A 23,278-nucleotide genomic window follows, 5' to 3' on the forward strand; every position below is an offset into this window, starting at 1 on the left:
AGAAGCAGTTTCTCATAACTCCGGAGTCTTTAGCCTACCAATTCCTCTGTGAAAGTTATCCTCGCCGTTTTTTATAGATGAGGAAACAGGCTAGGAGAGTAAATAATTCAAGGTGACTCAGAAAACGGATCTAAGACCAGTTCTTTTGCCTAAATCTCACACTTTTTACTACTCGTGCTTATACAGACATATTTCAGTACTGTGAAACAGACAATTTGAGATATCTCTGGTGAAGATATTTTATTTTTCATAAAAATATAATAGTACAATGCTCTTCAGAGAAAGAAAAATTCCTTCAATGCCCCCAAATACCATGTGGTTTAATAGCAATTTTCTTCTCTTTTAAAACTAAATATGTAATTGATAATATGCAACTGATTTCTTGTGAAATATAGCCTTTATGTTTTTAAATTTTCTTTGCCTTTATTTTAACTAAAGGTAAGTCCAGTTTAAACCTATACTTTTTGTAATGCGCCCAATCAAGTCTATCATAATTCAAAGATGATAAAATAAAATGCTAAATGGTGATGCTGATAAATACTGTCAATTAGCTGGAAAACAGTGATATGAATTTGCTGCAATAAGATAGATTCTGGTTTAGATACAATAGAAAGATTTACATAAAAGAGAAAAAAAATTTTAAGAACTTCGACTATATCCTAAAACTTGACCTGGTCAAACTTACTCCATATTATATTCAGTTGCTCTAATGTATGGCAGGTCTATGCTAAATTAACGACAGAATACGACTGGTCTAAATACACGAATATATTTTTCCCCTCACCACTCTTTCTTTGGGAAAAAAAGAAAAAGAAAACATTACTGTGTTCACTGAGAGAGCAAGGGGAGCAGCAGGGATCGTGGGGTACCAGCTCACTGGTGCTCTCGCCCTCTCGTTCTCTCAGCCTGCTTGCTGTCATCACCGGTGAGGACGCCAGGATGTCAGTATGCTGCTCCCTAGCTGGAACGGGGAAAGAAATGCTCCAGCTGTTTTAATCAGCGGCACTTATAAACCTGCTTCCAGTGGCCAAAGCGTACAGGCCAGCACAATACCCAAAGCAATCAGAACATTCCTTTTTAAGACCAAGTTTCTCTCAGTTTGATCTACTCCAAAGTACCAAATAGATAGGTTTAGGAATAAACTCAAATAAATTGTAATTTACTTCCACCCAAAATTACACATCCTCTACCTGAGGACAAAGTTACTGCTCTTGTAAAGATACTAGGAGGGTGGGAGCTCAAATGACCCTGTAATTTAAAATTACAACCAGAGAAGAAATACTTCAAGCACAATGGAGACATTCCATTGAAGAGCCACATTCATTTTGGAATGTTTGCTTTGAAAACGAACTCTTATGGGGAATTCAAAAGGTACTGAACAAGCAACATAGAGTAAGTCTTGGGTTGTCTTGCAAAATAAAAATATATGAGTAGACCAGATGGCAAAAACATACCCATTACAATTTGAACCCTATATTGAAAATACTTAAATTCTGAAGGCCTGAATATCAACAATCCTTAATCTATCTATATTTGTGATCCTAAAAAGACATTAAATACTCTTCAGTCCCCAGTCCTCCAAAACACAGAGACGCCCAACAGGCTGGGCTAGTGGTGTTCAGTAGTCACACAGGACTAGACTAGAGATCTGAGTTTGCAACCTAAGCACAAGAGATCTTTAGGAACTCAGGCTAAGGGGAGGCATTTATTCAAATGCATGGCCTAAAAAGAAGGGGGGAAAGTACCTTGTAATCTGAAACTATGTGGTCCATCTCATGTTCCACCTCACAGACATTCTAGACTATGACACCTCCTCTTAAAGTGCCATTTTATAACAAAACATATTCTGTGTGGAAGCCCAATATTTGCTTCATTAGAGCAAAGAACAATTATAATTTAGCAGCAACAGAGAACACAACTCTTGATTTAACTATGGGAAAGGGAAGAGAGATAAAGTATCTCAATGGGGAAATCAAAAGATTCCTAGGTCTATTTGAGTGTATCATATTATGAGCTTGATTCCTCCAGCATCACTGCATTTGGTAGTCAGGAAGAAAGTAAATGTAGCTGTGACCGGGAACTGGAAAGAATCATTCTGCCCTTCTGCACCTCCTTCCAGGCCCACTAGGGGCGGTGTTGTACACAACTCTAGCTCCAGGGCTTCACTCCCCAGTGGAGGCATAGGCAGGGCTGAACCAGATGCACACCCACAGTGTGTTTCTTTCTAGCTCAGAACAATTTATAAGGAAACTCACGTCAGGTAAGAAACTAAGTGTTCTGGTTACAGCTACAGCTGTTAGATCTAGCGGCAATTTGTCCCTCACTGTTCCAGATCTCTTGTGGCAGAAACTAGATCTCGGCAGCTAGTTTCATCCTATTTTCTTTAGAAAAATTCTCCGAGTTAGTTGAGCACACAAGGAAATGTGTGTGCACATTCACTCCTGCCCTCCCCACATACATGTATAGACGTACAATAGAACATATACGTACACACACACACACTCTGGGTTGTCAAGATGATGTATGCTGCTGAAATGCCTAAAAGGTGACTTCTTGCTTAAAAATAAAATTTGACTAATTATTCTCCACGTATGGATTAGGCCCTAGCAAACTTTTATAAATATAGTCTGAGAAGACAGCAACAAAAATTTTAAATAGAGGCTGTCTTGAGGGCTTTCCTGATGGATTTTGTTAACACATACATTATTTAAAACAGGCATTTCATTATGGATTATAAAAATAGAAATGTATATATTTGTTAATACATATTCACAGCTTATGCTGGAATGGCTCACAGGAGAAATCATGGTTCATGCATAAAATACACATTACTCAAGTAAATATAAAGAAATAAGATTAGGTCCATAAAGGCTGAGAACTTAGTCAGTAATCAGCCCATCTGGTGTCTCTTTGTAGGGCAATCAAAAACAGGAAAGGAGGTGACACCTAAACACACAAACACATACAATTACATGAATTACATGGAAGGAATATAAATTAACCAATAAAGCAATGTGGAGTTAAGGTGCAAAAATACAATCTTCACCCATTTTTCTCTACTCCTGTGTTTTCAAGCATTGCAACATGTTAACTGCCATGGGTGGCAATACCAACCAGAATAGGTCTGGATGTTTGTAAATTTTCTAAGTGTAGAAAGTTAAAGCAAAATCCTTTCAGATCTCTGATCACACATTTTGGTAGAAATTGCAGATTTACAGAGATGACTACTGAGCAGTAGGTAGTAAGTGGAGCCAAGAAGTATAATCTTGCCCATTCATCCTCCATAGGAATCAGAATATTGGCTTCAATCACTGACTCATCATTTGATATGATCTTCACCCTGAAAAATAAATCAAAGTTACCAATGTAAGAATGATTTTAAAGTCCATGAAGTTTGGTTAATCTGTTTTAAAATGTATGATTTTTTTTTTTTTTTAGTTTAGTATCTATAGCAAGGCTATTTTTAAATACAGACTGAAAGAAAACTGAGCTGACTTGGCTATTTTTCATTAATTCAATTTAAACTAAAGCAAATGTTACCTGACCTAATAAAAATTATCAAAAGGCCAATCCTTCAATTTTATAAAAATTTTTTAGAAGATAAAAAAGTTTACAACATTTCCTTATAACTATTTCAAGTGCTCCCAAAGCCATCACCATGGTGAAGAAATCAATACATGGCATCTTCATTCTAAAATCTTTACAGTCTCTTCAACAAATGGTGCTGGGACAACTGGATATTCACATGCAAAAGAATTAAGTTGGACCCCTACCTCACACCATATAGAAAAATTAACTCAAAATGGATCAATGACCTAAATATAAGAGCTAAAACCATAAAACTCTTAGAAGAAAACATAGGGGTAAACCTTCATGACCTTCGATTTGGCAATGACACCCAAAGCATGAACAACAAAAGAAGAAAACAGATAAACTGGACTTCATAAAAATTAAAATCTTTTGTGTATCAAAGGACACTATCAAGAAAGTGACAAGACCACCTACAGAATGGGAGAAATATCTGCAAATCATATATCTGATAAAGGTACAGAATCCAGAATCCAGAAAGAACTCTTACAACTCAACAACAAAATGAAAAACGACATAATTAAAACATGGGCAAGGGACTTAAACAGAAATTTCTTCGAAGAAGATACACAAATGGCCAGCAAGCACATGAAAAGATGCTCAATCATTAGTCATTAGGGAAATGCAAATCAAAACCACAATCAGATACCACTTCATACCCACTAGGAAGGCTTGTTTTTTGGGGTTTTTTTTGTGAGGAAGATTAGCCCTGAGCTAACATCCATTGCCAATCCTCCTCTTTTTGCTGAGCTAATATCCGTGCCCATCTTCCTCTACGTTATACGTGGGACACCTGCCACAGCACGGCTCAATAAGCGGCGTGCGGGTCTGTGCCCAGGATCTGAACCTGCGAACCCCCGGCCGCCGAAGTGGAGGACACAAACTTAACCACTACACCACCAGGCCAGCCCCAGGAAAGCTATAGTTTTTAAAAATGGAAACTAAAAAGTGTTGGCAAGATGTAGAGAAATGGGAACCTTCATATATTGCTGATGGGAATGTAAAATATTTTAGCCACTGTGGAAAACAGTTTGTGGTTCCTCTAAAAGTTGAATACAGAATTACTATATGACCCAGCATTTCCACAGGTACTCAAACACATACTTGTACATGCATGTTCACAGCAGCACTATTTACAATAGCCAAAAGGTAGAAACAAATGTCCATCAACGGATGAATGAATAACCACAAATTGTGGCATACATATACAATGGAATATTATGCAGCCATAAAAAGGAATGAAGTACTCATACATACTACAATGTGCATGAACCTCAAAAACATGCTAGGTGAAAGAAGCCAGACACAAAAATCATATACTGTATGAATCCATTTATATGAAAGATCCAGAATAGGTAAATCTATAGAGACAGAAGCAGATTTATGGTTGCCAGGGGCTAGAGGGAAGGGGTAAGGCAAGTACTGCTTAATAAGTTTGGGTTTTCTTTCAGAGCGATAAAATGTTTTGTAGCTAGATAGAGGTGGTGATCATACAACATTGTGAATGTAGTAAATTCCTCTGAATTGTTACTTTAAAATGGTTAATCTTACGCTATGTGAATTTCACATGAATAAAAAAGAAATCCTTAAAGTGATGGGCTACTGTACTAGACAGAGCGTGGACTAGGTGAGGACAGGTTGTACCATTACAGCTATGTGACCCTGAGTACCTTACACAGCCCCTCTGCTATTTCTTCATCTATAAAATAAAAAGTATAATTTTTTAATACAATTATTGGAGGAAATACTTAAGATAAATATAAGTGAGAATACTGTGTAAGCTGTTAATAAAAATACAAATAAAAGGTATTATTATTAACAATAACTAGAATAGTACACTCCCATTTATGGAGTACATGTATTTACTTAAAAAATTCCATAAATTTACCAGTTGCTCTCTATAGACCCCACATAAAATGCATTTCAATATTTAGAATCTAACGCCATCTCACTTGCTTATCAGTGTGTGTATTACAAATGACATCAACATTTTATTTTATTTAAAGACACACCGAGGAAAGTGGTCAATAGAAACCCTACCTGAGGGCCGGCCCCATGACATAGCGGTTAAGTGCGTGCGCTTTGCTGCTGGCAGCCCGGGTTCGGATCCCGGGCACGCACTGATGCATTGCTTGTCAGGTCATGCCATGGCAGCATCCCACATAAAGTGGAGGAAGATCGGCATAGATGGTAGCTCAGGGTCAGTTTTCCTCAGCAAAAAGTGGAGGATTGGCATGGATGTTAGCTCAGGGCTCATCTTCTTCACAAAAAATAAATAAATAAATAAAGTAAAAAAAAAAAAGAAAAAGAAACTCTACCAGCAGACACTCCTCTAAATATAAACTCTCCCACAGATTGTACTCACAGGAATTGCTATTAGCATCTGTCTTCCCAGCTTTTGTGTGCCTGCTTGAGTTCTGCTGAGATTTGCTCTGCTCTTCTCCAGTGAGTAGGGCCTTTATTTCAGAAGGGATTTTTCCTTGGTCCATTGCCATGCACCACTGCTTGTACTGAAATATGTAAAATATATTTAAGTAAAATTTTACTAGTCAGAGTTCAGGAACCACTGGTAGAAATCCTAGACACAAGAACTCCCATACCTAGAGGTCACATTAGCCGCTGGGAATCCCACCCTCCATGTATTCCTGTTTATAACCTAGGACATGGATGAGGTCTTCCATCTCTCAGAAGAGGGCGAAGAACCGCTGCTAAAGCTCCTCCTTGCGATACACAGGAGTGTTGCTCAGATTAAAAAGGCCCCTCTGATTAAAACATCTCTCCACAGAGTGCTACTAATTAGAATTCATCTCTTTTTGCTAATTATCACATTATTATTTCTACTCACCAAATAAACACTTTTGTATTTTCCTTTCTCTCTTCCATAAACATTCACTAAACATCGACTGTCTACCAGAGTGTGAACTAGGACTTTGTGGGTATCCCAAGATGAATCAGTCCAAAGATTATCCCTCAAGTGGCTTACATTGCAGAAGGTGAGAAATAATGTATAGCATAAGTCAAATTCAATATATTTTTAAAAATCTACTGAATAGTGTACATCTGGACTCTCTTCATACCCCAACCTTATTTTCTTACCTTCTAAAAATCTGAAGGCCTGTCCCAGTTTTGTAAAGATCATGGTAGTATTATCTCTCTCTTCTCCTACCTGTCACCTCCTCCCCTGAGCTCACAGTAATGCGGTTTAATTTTTTTTTACCTATTCTCTTCTACATTTCTACAGCCACTTCCCACAGTCTGAATGAATGAATGAATAATACACGCCAAATTGTTTAAACACAATTGATATCATACAATACATATTGTTACGTATTGTCATTTTGCTTTTTCTACTTAGCAATATATTGTAAATGTCTTTCTAGATGGGTACATATATATGTGCACTGTGAATTTTACTGGCTGCAAAGTAGTCCAATATATAAATGCAGTATAATTTAACTAACCAATCTCCTATTGTTGTACATTTGAGTTTTCATTTTTTCTTTCATAAACAATCCGTCAACGAAACAGTCATGTACTCCACTCCCACCAGCAGTGTATGAAAATGCTTATTTGCCTATATCCTGGATAACAGATTAATATTCTTTCACGTTTGCCAACTGGATAGGTGAAAACTGCTACCTTCATGTTTTAACGTATATTTCTTTGCTAAGCTTAGGTTGATTTTTTTCATGCATTTATTGACAGACTTTCTTACCATTTCCAGTTCCTCTCTGAGGGCACATATGGCTCTTTCCCGACTGGATACCAACTCTTCCAAATACTGATATCTCAGTTTTTTTCTGGCCCGGCATTCTCTTGCACTCTGCCTGCTCCTTTCAAGTTTTGCCTTCAAGTCAATTTTGGCTGGCTTCCGACCTCGTTTGCCAGGCTTCTTTACTTTGCCTCCAACCACCTTCAGCAAGAAAGAGAAGAAATATTTTTTTTCTCTTAGTTCTGCATTGAGGAAAGTGACTACAGCTGCGTATTAGCAAGGAAAACATTTACAAGTAATAAATGAATGAAGCCTATGTAACTAAGAAAGCAGAATCCCATCAAATGCCTTATGAGTCTTTGATTAATAATTTTTTTCTCATACTTTTGATACCATGAATGTGAGAGAAGAAATGATGTTTTCATTAATTCTTCAATAATAAACTTTCAATAGGTTAACAGTAAACTTTATGAACCATATGTAGCTAGATAATAAAAAAACTAAAAGACTGCCACTAAATATTTTGTTCATGAAGAATTTTTATTGACTTGAGAAAATAATTACAATAGGGCCGGCCCCGTGGCTTAGCGGTTAAGTGCGCGTGCTCTGCTACCGACAGCCTGGGTTCGGATCCCGGGCACGCACGGATGCACCGCTTCTCCCGCCATGCTGAGGCCGCGTCCCACATACAGCAACTAGAAGGATGTGCAACTATGACATACAACTGTCTACTGGGGGTCTGGGGGAAAAAAGGAGGAGGATTGGCAATAGATGTTAGCTCAGAGCCGGTCTTCCTCAGCAAAAAGAGGAGGATTAGCATGGATGTTAGCTCAGGGCTGATCTTCCTCACAAAAAAAAAAAAAAAAGAAAAAGAAAAAAAAGAAAATAATTACAATAAAATAAGTTAAAAAAAACAATATTCAAAACTGTAAGTTCAGTATGATCTCAATGTTATAAAACAACACAAAGAAAGGATGATAAGAAAAGGTCAATGAGGATTTCTCTGATAGGTGTGATTATAAATAGCTTTTTTCTCATCTGTATTTTTTATGATTTTTAAATGTTTATAATTAGAAAAAATCAAAAATATGTATATAAAATTATATATATATGTATACATATATATATGTATCTTAAGCAATTTTGCTATAAATTGCCTCTTCAAATTTGTTGAGCCCAAAGGAACACACAGGAAGTCCCTGAAATCTTCAGGATAATTCTCTCCTACCTTTAGAAGCCTATAATTATAACCCTACACTGTCTCAGGAGATTTCTACCTGCTCCCACTGGTGTCAGAAGACATCCTCTCAATATCCCTGTTATTCATTTACCTGCCTAGGCACAATTTTTAGGTGACTGGCAAAGTAATTTAATCTTCTTCATTGTTTAGCTTTGGAACCTCCCCAAGTTCTTATACAAGATTTAATCATGAGGTAAAGATGATGAATTTTTAAATACACGAACCTGAACTTATATATCAAATAAATGTTCTTTAAAGCAGTCACCTTGAAAGGGGGTACATTTATTCCAATGAACAAGTTTTTTTGGAAAGTGCTTTTGGAACCAGTATTTTATAAGTCACATCACAATACGCCTCATTACTGTAGAGTGACACATTAGTCTCTAAATTCCCAATTTGGTTATCCACTTTGTTTATCTGACGAGGTGCTGAATGATGTCTATTCTTTCTGAAAATCATCTTCAGAGAATAAAAATGTCATAATTTCAGTATACCGAAAGGAATATTGCTGAGGCTTTAAAGGCAATTCTAAAAGAGAAGATACAAAACTCAAACACTGGCAAATCACTGGCATAAATGCAGAAGCCTTCCTAGGTAATAAAACTCAAAGGATCAATGTTCATTTGGATAGAAAAACTCTGATTTGTTTGTTTGAGATCACTATTAATATACACCAACAATGCCCAGTACCCTATAAAGATCAGGTCATTACTAAGTATAAGCGTTAGGTCAGGAAAACCACGCTTTAAATGTGAATCAGCCACATTTACCAGACCTTGTATCATATCATGATGGCTAACTGTCGCATCTAGCATTTTATAGGGTGGCTCTGAAATGAGACAGAATGCTCCAAGGTTCGGGAAAAAACAAACCTTTCCTTTCCACCACCATCTAGCTAGCTGCTTCAATACTACTCCCAGTTTCAACTTTTCAAAACTAGTCTTTTAAAGCTTTCCTATACTGCATCATTATGTTTTTATTTCAATATAATAATATACACCTCAGGAAACTTTTCCTCAGAGTGAAATATTTGAAACCAACTGCGAGATGACTAGTTGATTCAAATATTACTATGGACCAAATTTTAAATTATGCTTATATCACATCAATTGCACAATTTTAACAAAATATTTTGAAATCACCGTGCATTAAAACAAAGTGTATTTGCTATTGCTACAGTTTTTAAAAAGCAACGTATTTACAGCATAAATTCATGTGTATAGTGAAATAGAAGGTAATCAGATCTATTCTTTATGTAGTAAAATGAGTCATCCATCACACAACACTATAATCCAATACCTCATATATTGCTGTTTTTAATTAATTCAGGAGTGGCTGCCTTTGAGAAGCCAGCAACAGAACACAGTGTACTTCACAGACTTCATTGATTTTTTAAACAAACCCACCACAGTCATAAAAATCAAACAAAAGTTATAACCCTTTGTTTAGTTTTCACGGTAGCAAAATATTTAAATTGGAACTATTTTATTCCTTATTTTTTTATTAGAAAGGAATAGTAAATGAATCCAGGGTTCCTGTATTTCATGTCATCTCCTGTAAAATTACATTTGAAACCACATAACCACCACTTTTCTAGCTTAATTTTTCCCCAGGAATAGACTGACTGTTTGGCTTCTGGTGCCAGCTAAAATCTGATTAGTGTACCAGTTTTCAAGAGAATCAAGTATAGTACAGGATTATTTTAAATATTAAGTACAATAATGTATGAGAGCACTTTGTAAAGAAAAAGATATTACACAAATGTAGGTTAGTAAACTAGCTGCCTTAACAACAGAACTTTATATATTTCATAAGCCATAGAGACTGAGGGATGAATAAAGGAAGTTAATTAGAAACTAGGAACCAGAAACTAGAACTGAAATCAACTTTAAAAATTCCTTAAATATCTCTGGGCCAAAAATCATTCTTACCAACGTTTCATAAAATTTTCACAAATTCAATGATAACCACATATTCCTCTTGCTCTCTCCTCTTATTTCTTCTGTGAGGAAGCATATTAATGTGGCTAAATAAAAGTACTGGTTTTTATGCACCACACAAACTCCAAAGGAAACTATGAAAATAACCCCAAAATTCAGCATTATTTTCTGTTCTAATTTTATTTTTATTGACATGGAGCCACATGAAAATTTAAATAGCTGTCTTTAAAACAGTGTACCATTCATTGTTTTATCACTTTATCCACTATCCACTTTACCTCTTTTTCCTCCCCAAAACACATTTGTGAGCTGAGGATAGAAGGCCCTAAGGGAAAGACTCAGAAGGCCTGACTCCCTACCCCTCACCACTAGCTAGCCAATGGGTTTTTTTCCTTTTTTTTGACCCTCCATAGAGAAATTATTTCACAAAGGTAGAATACTAGAGATGTCAGATTTCAGTAGTGCCTCTGCAATACCAAGTCTGTTTTCATTATATGTTAAAAATGTTAAAGTCTACCTTTTATAAGCAAATAAGAGCAAAGGTCCTACTTTTCTGTTAACTACCTGTTTTTCACACTTTATCCTTTGAGACAAGCTAAAACTAGACGTCATGATTTTTACAAAGTAAGCACCAGGGACTGTGTCATATAATTCCATCTTAGTACACAGCAGTAAGTACTTAATAAACATGACACATAAAAAACAAAAGACAGGGGCCAGCCCTGTGGCATAGGGGTTAAGTGCGTGCGCTCCGCTGCTGGCGGCCCGGGCTCGGATCCCAGGCGCGCACCGACGCACCGCTTGTCAAGCCATGCTGTGGCGGCGTCCCATATAAAGTGGAGGAAGATGAGCATGGATGTTAGCCCAGAGCCAGTCTTCCTCAGCAAAAAAGAGGAGGATTGGCATCAGATGTTAGCTCAGGGCTGATCTTCCTCACAAAAAAAAAAAGACATTCCTAAGTAACCAAAGGGTCAAAGAAAGAGATCACAAGGGAAATTAGAAAAACACGTTGAGATGAATGAAAAGGAAAACACAACATACCAAAACTTTATGAGATGCAGCTAAAGCAGTGCTCAGAGGGAGCTGTAAACACCTAAATTAAAAAAGAAGAAAGATTTTAAATCAATAACCTAATTTTCCACCTTAAGAAACTAGAAAAAGAAGAGCAAATTAAACCCAAAGCAAGCAGATGGAAGGAAATAATAAATATTAGAGCAGAGATAAATAAAACAGAGAATGGAAAAACAACAGAGAAAATCAATAAAACCAAAAGTTGGTTCTTCAAAAAGTTCAACAAAATTGACAAACCTTTAGCTAGACTGGCCAAGAGAAAACATTTAAAATACTAAAATCAAGACTGAAAGAGAGGACATCACTATCAAAATAAAAAGGGTTACATGGGAATACTATGAAAACTTCCTTGCCAAAAAACTAGATGAAATGAACAAATCCCTAGAAAGACACAAAGTAGCAAAACTGACTCAAGAAGAAATAGAAAATCTGAATAGACCTATAACAAATAAAGAGATTTAATTGTAATCAAAAAATTTCCCACAGTGCTTGCTTCGGCAGCACATATACTAAAATTGGAACGATACAGAGAAGATTAGCACAGCCCCTGCGCAAGGATGACACGCAAATTCGTGAAGCTTTCCATATTTTTAGAAATAGAAGTATAATGATGTACACCTGAAATTTATACAATGTTATAAACCAATGTTACTACAATAAAGAAAAATTAAAAAAAAAAAAATTTCCCACAAAGTCCTGGTCCAGGTGACTTCACTGGTGAATTCAACCAAACATTTAAAGAATTAACATTAATTCTTTACAAACTCTTCCAAAAAAAAAAGAAGAGGAGAGATCACTTCCCAACTCATTCTATGAGGCTAATATTAGCCTGATACCCAAACCAAAGAAGTCATTAGAAAAGAAAACCATAGACCAATATGTCTTGTGAATATAGATGCAAAAATCCTTAATAAAATACTAGCAGCAGACTGAATCTAATAACAAACAAAGAGGATTATACATCATGACTCAGTGTGATTTACCCCAGGAATGAAGGTTGGTTTACCAAATGAAAATCAATTACTGTAATACACCATATCAATAGAAAAAAGGACAAAATCTCCATGTTCATCTCAATAGACTAAGAAAAAACACTTGACAAAATCCAACACCCTTACATGACAAGAAAAAAACACTCAAGAAACTAAGAATAGAAGGGAATCTCCTAAACCTGATAAAAGGCATCTATGAAAACCCCACAGCTAACATCATATTTAACAGTGAAAGATTGAATGCTCTCTCCCACAGGTCAGGAACAAGATAAGAATCTTGTCTTCTCTCATCATTTCTATTCAACATTGTATTGAAGCTTCTAGCCACAGCAAATAGGCAAGAAAAGGAAAGAGAAGGCATTCAGATTGTAAAGGAAAAAGTAAAACTATTTCTATTTGAAAATGGCATGATTTTGTATATAGAAAATCCTAAGAAATCCACCAAAAACTATTAGATCTAACAAATGAGTTGAGCAAGGTTGCAAGATACAAGATCAATATACAAAAATCAGTTGTGTTTCCACACACAATGAACAATCTGAAAGTGAAATTAAGAAAACGTCCCATTTACAACAGCATCAAAAAGAATAAAGTACTTGGGAATAAACTTAACAAAAGAAGTGCAAGACTGGTACACTGCAAGACTGGTAGACTGCAGAAAATTAAAGAAGATCTAATAAGTAGAAAGACATTCCATGTTAATGGATCAAAAGACAATATTGTTAAGATGGCAATACTCCCCAAACTGATCTACAGATTCAACATAATTGCTAGCAAAATCCCAGCTGCCTTTTTGCAGAAATTGACAAGATAATCCTAAAATTCATATGGAAATACAAGGGACTCTGAATAGCCAAAACAACCTTGAAAAAGAACAAGTTGGAGGGTTCACACTTCTGATTTCAAAACTTATTAGAGGGCTGGCCCCGTGGCTTAGCGGTTAAGCGCACGCGCTCCGCTGCTGGCAGCCCAGGTTCGGATCCTGGGCGCGCACCGACGCATCGCTTCTCCGGCCATGCTGAGGCCGCGTCCCACATAGAGCAACTAGAAGGATGTGCAACTATGACATACAACTATCTACTAGGGCTTTGGGGGGAAAAATAAATAAATAAATAAAATTAAAAACTTATTAGAAATCCACAGTAATCAAGATAGTGTGGTACTGGTGCAAGGATAGACATAAAGATCAATGGGAAAGAATAGAGAATCCAGAAGCAAACTCTTATATTTATGGTCAATTGATCTTCAACAAGGTGCCAAAATAATTACGTGGGGAAAGAAGAGTCTTTTCAATAAATGGTGCTGGGACAAATGGATATCCACAAGCAAAAGAATTAAGTTGGATGCCTACAACATGCCATATATCAAAAATTAACTCCAAATAGAACAAAAGTCTAAATGTAAAAGCTACAGCTATAAAATTCTTAGAGGAAAACACAGGAATAAATCTTTGTGACCTTGGACTAGGCAATGGTTTCTTAGATATGATACCATAAGCACAAGTGACAAAAGAAAAAATAAACTGGACTTCACAAAATTAAAAATTTTGTGCTTCAAAGGACACCATCAAGGTAAAAAGATAACCTACAGAATGATAGAAAATATCTGTAAATCATACATATGACAAGGGACTTGTATCCAGAATATATAAAGAACTGTTACAACTCAACAATAAAAAGACAAATAATCCAATTAAAATGTGGGCAAAGTATTTGAATAGACATTTCTCCAAAGAAGATATACAAATGGCCAATAAGTGTATGAAAAATGCTCAACATCATTAGTCATTAGGAAAATGTGAACCAAAACCAGGAGATACCACTTTATACCCACTAGGATGGCTATATAATTAAAAAGACAGCCAGTAACAAGTGTTGGTATAGATGTGAATAAAAGGAACCCTCATACATCGCTGGTGGGAATGTAAAACAGTAGCAACTTTGGAAAACAGTTTGGCAGTTCCTCGAAACTATTAAACATAGAGCTACCATATGACCCAGCAATTCTACTTCTAGGTATATCTCAAAAAGAAATAAAAACATTATGTCCACACAAGAACTTGTACATGAATGTTCACAGCACCATTATTCATGATAGCTAAAAAGTGGAAACAACCCAAATGTCCATCAACTGATGAATGGATGACAAAATGTGGTATATCCCCACAATGGAACATTATTCAGCCATAAAAAGGAACGCAGTACTGATACATGGTACAAAATGGATGAACTTTGAAAACATTATACCAAGTGAAAGAAGCCAAACACAAAAGGCCACATACTATATGATTCCATTTATATGAAATGTCCAGAATAGACAAATCTATAGACAGAAAGTAAATTAGTAGCTGCTTAGGGCTGGAAAGGGAAGGAGAGAATGGGGAGTGACTGCTAATGGGTTCAGGGTTTCTTTTTTTCTTTTTTTTTTTTTTGAATTAACAGGCTTTGTTTTTTAGAGCTATTTTAGGTTTACAGGAAAATTAAGCAGAAAGTGCACAGAGGAGGCCGGCCCAGTGGCGTAGTGGTTAAGTTCGTGTGCTCTGCTTTGGCAGCCCAGGGTTCGCAGGTTCAAAGCCCAGGCGCGGACCTATGCACTGCTTGTCAAGCCATGCTGTGGCGGCATCCCACATACAAAATGGAGGAAGATGGGCATGGATGTTAGCCCAGGGCCAAGCTTCCCCAGCAAAAAGAGAAGGATTGGCAACAGATGTTAGCTCAGGGCTAATCCTCCTCACAAAAAAAAAAAAAAAGACACAGTTGTTATTTTTTTAAAAAAGATATGAACCTTTAAAAGCAGAAAGAATAGTAGAAAAGGAAGAATCAAGGTGGCACAAAGAGAAAAGCTTATGAGGAGAAAGAATATTATGGAGGGGAGGTGTCAGCATGGGATTGTAATTTATGAGTTTAAAAAGGCTGAGAATTAAGATAAACTACTGGATCTAGCCAAGAGGGATGATAATTCTAAATTTAACCATTACAGAGAAAGACAGAATAGAAACTAACTTGCTGTCAGCATTCCTTGATTTGTGGCCACATCACTCCAATCTCTGCCTCAACAGTCACACTGCCTCCATGCCTGTCTGTCAAATCTCCCTCTGCCTCACTCTCATAAGGACAACTGTCAGTGGGTTTAGGGTCCACGCAGATAATCCACGATAAATTCTTCCTCTCAAAATCCTTAACTTAATTACATTTTTTGCCATATAAGGTACGATTCATTCTTGTACCATATAAGGTGATATTCACAGGTTCCAGGGATTAGGACATGGATATATCTTTTCAGGGACCACCATTCCGTCCACTACCTCCAGGCTCCTGTTCACCAAACCAGTCTTCTCTTTCATTATTCCCAACAGGAGCCCTCCATAGCAAGTCATGCCAGTCTCCTTATGGACCTCCCCCCAACCCCTACGATCCGCCCTATACTCACCATTTCCCTAAATGTTCCCCCTCCATCCTCCCACCATCCAAAAGGGCAAATATCCTTTCTTCGATTAGGATCAGCTCTAGCCCTCTTTCTCTGAAACTCTCGCTGACAATCACCCTCTGCCCATACACCATTTTTCTTCTCCAAATTTCTGGAACATATAGTTGATATCACACTGAATTTATGTTATACTGTTTTTGTAGGGGCCTCACACATTTAAGTTCTATCTCCTCCAAGTACAGTGAGCTCCTCAGGCACAGAAGTTGTATTTTCTACTTCTTTTGCAACCCCCATAGCATCCAGCATGGAGCCAGGCATTTATTAAAAGACTGATAATCGAATGAATAAATGCAAAGAAAAATCAGCAATATTTTTTAATTGCTTTAAATTGATATCACTACCAACAACAACACAACTTATAGAAGTTGTAAAAAAAAAAAAAAGTTCCCTCATAAGGTATATGAAATCTGAAAAATTAATAACTGTTATTATTTTACCACTCTTTTTACACTTATTTACATCCTAATGTTCTACATTTTAAGGCAACTTATAAAAGTTTCAAGTTGTTAAGTCTAAGAGAATTACTGCATTTATATGAAGTGGTAGCATCAGCTCCAACTAAAAAGGAAAATAGCAGAAGGGCTTGTTTCACTTTTCTTTTAAAAACATAAAGTGAAAAGTTCTCTCTCTTTGATTAAAGAAAAATAAGACTGTGCCCAGCCACTGCTCTTTACCACTTTAAAGAAAAAACAAAACAAGTGGCTACATTTTCATCTGCTGTTAAGGCTCCCTTAACTTCCTTCACAGCTGTGGGTTAGGCTTTTTCTCTCTTTTATTTACCAGAACTTCAGAGAGAAAGTCTAATCACATCTTCCCACTGCTAACCTTTCTGCCAGTTTTTCTAGTCAGCAGCAGGAGAAAGAAGATAAAGTAAGCATCTCTGAACAGAGAGTTAACTCCTGCCTTTCCTCTCCCAACCCCTATGCCTGCCCCCCACCCCCACCCCCAGGCATTATTGCTTAAGCTAAATATACTACTACACATATTTTAGCAATGCCTGAGCTGTTACAAACTGACTCAGTAGGGTGGTCTGTACTTAACTGTCCTTCTTTCCCACCCCCTCTTCCTCAACTGCTACATTTTGGCTTCTGCCCTATCACTCCATTGAAACTTCCCTGGCTAGGTTCATAAACAATCTCCTGTTTTCCAAGTCCAATGGATACTTTTTCACTACTTACTTCACTTGACCTTTTTTTGGTAGCATCTCATATTGTAGACTAAATCTCCTCTTTAAAATTCTCTCCTCCTTTAGATAGATGGCATAACAACTCTTTTTTCTAGTTCTCCTATATCACTAACCTCTCCTTTTCAGTTTATTTTGCCAAGTCCTAGTCCTCAGCCTCTTCTGATCATTTTCGAGTTTTCTAGGGTTGTCTCTCTAGCTCTCTCTTCTGTCCACATTCTTCATCCTTGAAGGATTTTATACATATTGCATCAGCAACAACCTACATTGTACTAGTCTCTAGTATGGTCTTCAGCTCAGCTTTCTTCTGAGCAATCTAACCAAGCTGGTGAGGAGTCAGAAAGTACTAGCATAAATTTATTGAGAACCCATTATGTTCTAAGTTCTTTTGACATGGGCTCACATATGTATTACATTTAATTCTCACAATAACCCAATAAGGTTTTATTAATACATCCAATTTATAGGTGAAGAAATTCAGTTCTAAAGAGATTAAACTACCTGTCCAAAATCATAGTAGCTTGAAAGCGGTGGAAATGAGATTGAACTCTAGGTATATGCCAAAATCCATCTTCTTTCCTAATTGGAACTTCTGCCTCTAGTCTTGTCCAAGTTCTTACATCTTTACCCTAATCCATTCTCTGTATAGCCATTAGCATTTTTTTCTTCAAAAACACAAATCTGATATTGTCACCTCTGCTTTAAAATCCTTCAATGGCTCTCCAACATCTATGGCCTTGGTTTTCAAACTTCAGTAAGCATATGAGCCACTCAACTGGGGAGCCTTTTAAATTCAAATTCTCAGGCTGCTTTCCCAAAGATTCAGTAGGGGTCTTCTTTTCTCCACACTTTGAAAAATACTGACCTAAATTTCTCTGCTTAACTTGCCAGGCATATCATGATCCTACCCCTGATTATCTTTCCATCCTTATCTCTGCCCATACCTCCACTTGTGCCTTATGCTCTAGCTCAGGGGTTAACAAACTACAGCACTGCTGGCAAGCCAAAGTCAGCCTGTTGCCTGTTTTGGTAAATAAAGTTTTATTGGAACACAGCCACATCCATTCACCACATTCTGCCTATGGTTGCTTTTGTGCTATGATGGCAAAGTTGAGTAATCGCAACAGAGATCACATGGCCCGCAAATATTTACTATCTGGCCCTTTACAGAAAATTTGCCAATTCCTGCTCTGGTGTATACCAAAATACATTGCATTTTCCAGTCTAATATGCTTCAATACAGTATATTTCTTCTCCCATTTTCTGGGAGACTCCTATTCTTCCTTACAGATTCATTCCTACTGTGTGAACCCATGTCTGACATACCCAGTTAGGCATCCTTTCTTAATGCCCCAAAAGCACTTTGCCTCCATTGCCCTCATTTCTTACCTCACTATAATTATTTTTCTATATGTCTAGCTATATGCCTAGTCCACTGAAATGTGAGCTCCCAAGAACAGCTATAAACTCTCATTCATCTTTGTATCTCTGCTGTCTAACACAATGCCTGGTACATATTTGGTGTCCAACAAATGTTTGATGAATTAATGAATAAACTTTTCTGAAAACCTTAAAGAGCAAAACATTCTGAATAAGGTTATTTACACTTAGATTTCAATTGGTTTCTGTAGTATTAAAATTACTGCTTAGGGTTCAACTATCTGCAGAGGTACCCTAGAGAAAATACGCACGTAACCTAGACAGGAAAGGAAGGCATATTAAAACATTAATATCTACTGTCAGAGATTTGTTTAGTAGATGGGTTGGCTCTTTGGACTTGATCTTGTGGAAAGCACTGATGGAGTAGGAGGACAGAAAAAGTAGAAAATGTCTGAGCTTTGTGGCACTACCCAAGGAGGGTAGCTCCAACTGTAGCAAAGGATGGCTAAGAGGCTAATAGGAGGGACTTCAGGGGCCAAAGGACAGGTCTGGGAATGTCAAAGAGATTTTTCGGCCAAGTTAAAATTTTTGTGAGAACCAGCACTACTCAGAACAACTGAATGGAACCGAAGACCTTGCCTTCTTACCTAAGGAAGGTGGAAGAAGCACGGCTGGCCCACTCTCTCATCAGTCCCTCACCTGGAACTTGATGCCCTACACTGTCAGGCTGGGCAATACAGTATGGTGGTCTTGTTACCAGCTCATAGTCTGTGGCAGGAATATATCGGGTCTAAGATATTCGAATTTACTCATTTGTTCATTCAATAAACATAAAAGTCAAATATAAAATAAGAAATAAGAACCTTCTATGATCAAAGCCTCTGAAAATAACACATTTCGATTTTTTTGTAATTGAAAGCAGCAAGTCAGGGAGAAGAGGCTTTTTTTCCTAGTGGTGGACATGCAGGTGAGCTCAGGAGACCACTTTTCTCACACAATACAACCATTTAGGGCACACCTTAAGTTCATTTCATGTCCCATCCCATTGCCCCTGTCCCATCTGGGGACACAGGTAGGAGCAAAGGGTAGTGGAGGTGTAAACACAGCTGCCAACGTTGTGCAACAGCACACACTTAAGAATTACTAAAACGAGCCTCTCAGGTGCCTACTGCACTGTGCTAAGGAGCAAGGAAGTCACTGCTGGCTAATATATTAACGATAAGATTTTCTGAGTACCTACTATGTGTTAGACTCTGTATTCAATGCTTTATATGCATTATCTCTAATCCTCAACAAAGCCTGTGAAGAAAGTATTCAGCATTTTACAGATAAAATGGAAGCTCAGAAAGGTTAAATATCTTGGCCAAGATTTTCTCCTTCTCAACTAGCCTAGGAGGGATCTCCTCAGCCAGTATTTGAGTTTCACTACTTAGCACTTTCCCTAGCCCTCGGTTTCAGATGCCCAATCTATCTCTTGCTTTATTTTTCCCATTTGCTATTGTCTGTATACTCCAGTTGGTTGGCTCAATGGAGCACACTGATTAAATGAAGCCCAGGTACATCAGGGCTATCTCCTTAACGCGACTCTGTTCCAATTCAATTCAATCACTATTAACTAGTACTCCACGCTGTCTCGGGCACATTGCTAGACGCCTAAGAAGCAAAGCTGTGCCCCCATTCAAATCAGTCCTGCACTTACTCCAGGAAGCTAGATGGCAGGATGTGGAGAGCTCTTGGCAAATTCACTCACCACCACTGATGAAAACAACTCAGAATACAGAATCTTTATAGAGATCCTCATATCCTCATCATCTGTTTCCTAACCTGCTCATTCAAATACTGCCTCTCTCTAACTGCTGCTCTTGCCCACTTCATCCTCTTCCTGTTGCCTTGGACTTGCTGTCAGCCAGTTTGTCATCCTTTATGATCTCACCAGCACAGCCACCATCCTTCCAAGCCCCAACCCTCCCCTTCCCTTATACAGGGGAAAATGGAACCTGAGGCTCCATCACCCATACATAACGTGAGGGAGAAGTGTGTCTTGTGTGCTAGTATGTATGTATATACTAGGAGGACAATACAATTTGCAGGACTGTAACAACTAGAGCACAGAGAAGGCAGGCCTGAGAGCTGCCAAAGCCTTTCTTAAGGGCTGTTTCATACCGCCTGACTGCTGAAAGAGCAGTCCAGTCTTGCTATACATGGCATTTAAATATTACTCATCCACAACTACGCCATGTATTCAAAGTGAAAGTAGTGTATTCAGAGGCACTATCCATCCAGAGGCATCTGAAATGGATTTTCTTTTCCATAACCAGTGAAGATTTAAGAAACTGCTGGTTTCTAAATACTCTCATAAAAACAATGAATTAATAAAGTATGAGAACTGAATTCATTTTGCTTACCTGTGAACTCTATAGAAAGTAACCCAAATTTAACTTCACTCTTTTTGGCAAAAGAATAAAATTTCATACCCCTCACTACACTTTTCTAGTTTAAGACATAATTCTTATGTGATATTATAGGTAAGTAAAATAACTCAAAATCCTGTGTATTTTTCTTGTACTTATTTGAGATTATTGAGAAAGTTATTAAAGTTATTAAACAAAGACTTTGAGAAAGTTATTAAATGTTTCAAAAGTCTGAAAAGGAAACGACTGAAAACTATGTAGAATATACTGTGAGAGTCTCAAACGCAAGAAATTAAAGAACAATATGTTATTTTAGCATCCTTAAGCAGCCATATTATTATTTTTTGGGAAAGATAGTGGATACAGTATTCAGATTTAATTTCAAAATTAACACTGAAAGAGGGGCCAACCCAGTGGTGTAATGGTTGGGTTCACGCGCTCCGCTTCGGTGGCCCAGGGTTCATGGGTTCGGATCTGGACACGGACCTGCACACTGCTTGTCAAGACATGCTGTGGCAGGCGTCCCACATAAAATGGAGGAAGATGGGCACGGATGTTGGCCCAAGGCCAATCTTCCTCAGCAAAAAGAAGAGGACTGGCAACAGATGTTACCTCAGGGCTAATCTTCCTCACACACCAAAAAAATTAGCAGTGAAAGAACAAGCTAGTAAAGACTTTTAAGGAAAATTATTTTCTGATTTTTCCAGAAAATTTTCAGAACTCCCCCTTTCTGTCTTGGAAATACCACTTCCTATTAGAAGGGGTTTGCTACTTCACAAGCAAACTGTTCCTCTAGGTGAGTCCAATTCCAGAGTAGTACTGTGTTGGGCTTTCCCTTCTGTCCACCACTTTTCTCAGAGACTTCTACAGGAACAAGAAGAGGAGGTGATGTAGAACAACACAAGCAGCACAGAGAAGCCGGAAATTTTTTCAGTCTCTCTGAGGATGGGTGGAACAAAAACTTGACAGCATCAAAGTGCTACTGGTTAGGTGGAGGACAAAAGGGCACCCAAAGGAAAAAGCTATCAGGAGCACCATGCCAGAGATTGTGGAAAGTAAGACCTCTGGAAAGCATAGAGAAGGGGGTATTTCCAAATTCTGGAAGTCTGATTCCTTAAAAAAAAAAATCCAATCTCCTAAACATTCTAAAATATTAATAAGCTGATGATCAATAAGCTGACATCCCTATCTTCACAAAATAAAACTAAACAATATTAATGTGGATAGACATGAAGACAGAAAGAGTAGGTTATACATAGACAAACCATACGAATTAACCAATAATGAACATTGTCTGTCATCTTATAATCAAAGGGATAAGTGATTTGGATAGGGAAAGGGGCATGGTGATGGGATATTAAGATAGATTAACAGGAAGGAATTCATTGCTTTCCTTAGAGAAGGCTTTCTAGAGGAGGTTAGATTCCAGACTCTGGACGAATAGCAACAGGAGCTTAGCAGAGTGTTCCAACCAACCACAGGAAAATAGCTCAGAGGGAGAGTGAACTGATTACATGAATGGGGCATTGAGTAAGGGAGGCTGAGAAGAAAGGGGAACCGTCAGGGGGAACAAGGCTGGTTCACGGTGCCCTAGTCAAGGTCTCCGAACTGGAGAAAGGCTGAGAGGGGCCAAGGGAAGCCAAAAAGAAAAAGCACAGTCGTTTCTTCACTTATCTCGGGAGGCAAGTCAAGAACTAGAGTTTGCACCACCTAAAAAAGCTGACAAACAGGCTTGCTCTGGGAGAGAAAAATTTCCAGAGGAAAGGGCCTTTTCTGGAAAATCGCAGCTCCGGTGTTCCCTGAATTCCTGGCTGGGTACCATGGGGCAATAACTGGAGAGGCGCAGGGCTGTCTAAGGCAGGTGTTTCTTGGGTGTTGGCACGGACTACCGAGCTGAGGCTCAGCGGTGGGACTAGCACTTAGCGACAAGCAGGCGGCGGCGGCGGCAGCTGCGCGTGCAAACCACAGGACTTACCTTACTGTCATCCATCTCGGCAGACAGGCCGGCCTGGCCAGGCGCTCCCTCCCCCTGCCCTCCCCCGGCTCAGCCGGCCTGGCCCGGCCCGGCCCCCGCCCCGGGGGAAGAAGGGGATATGGTTCTGACTGCCTCCTCCTCTCGCCTAACAGTTCGCTTTCCTGATGCCACAGTCACGGGGACGAGGGACCAATTCAGGAATGGCAGAGCGGACCCTGGAGGCGGCCCAAAACGCCTCCCTTCGCCGCCGCCGCCTCCTCCTCCCCCTCCATGACAGTCTCTGGGTGTGTTTACAGACGC

At 38.3% G+C, this 23,278-nt stretch overlaps 1 protein-coding gene and 1 non-coding gene across 3 annotated transcripts; one reads left to right on the forward strand and one right to left on the reverse strand.

Moving 5' to 3' along the window:
- Positions 1–225: 225 nt before the first annotated feature.
- CREBL2 (cAMP responsive element binding protein like 2) lies at positions 226–23,278 on the reverse strand. 2 transcript variants are annotated; one of them, XM_087442721.1, is made up of 5 exons: positions 22,979–23,278; positions 11,522–11,573; positions 7,304–7,501; positions 5,954–6,098; positions 226–3,340 (listed from the first exon to the last, which is right to left on the reverse strand). In XM_087442721.1, the coding sequence occupies exons 1-5, from the start codon at positions 22,987–22,989 to the stop codon at positions 3,336–3,338; spliced, it is 411 nt and encodes a 136-aa protein (XP_087298847.1). In that variant the 5' UTR covers positions 22,990–23,278; the 3' UTR covers positions 226–3,335. The 2 variants fall into 2 exon arrangements, with proteins under 2 accessions (XP_087298847.1, XP_004435439.1); XM_004435382.3 differs by lacking the exon at positions 11,522–11,573 and having other exon boundaries at positions 22,979–23,152.
- LOC147914796 (U6 spliceosomal RNA) lies at positions 12,037–12,143 on the forward strand. The gene has a single exon (XR_015555041.1). It is a non-coding gene; the product is annotated as a U6 spliceosomal RNA (small nuclear RNA).

Source organism: Ceratotherium simum, chromosome 17 (genome assembly GCF_057802395.1).
Source record: "Ceratotherium simum simum isolate JZ-2026a chromosome 17, ASM5780239v1, whole genome shotgun sequence".
Classification (NCBI taxonomy): Eukaryota; Metazoa; Chordata; class Mammalia; order Perissodactyla; family Rhinocerotidae; genus Ceratotherium; species Ceratotherium simum.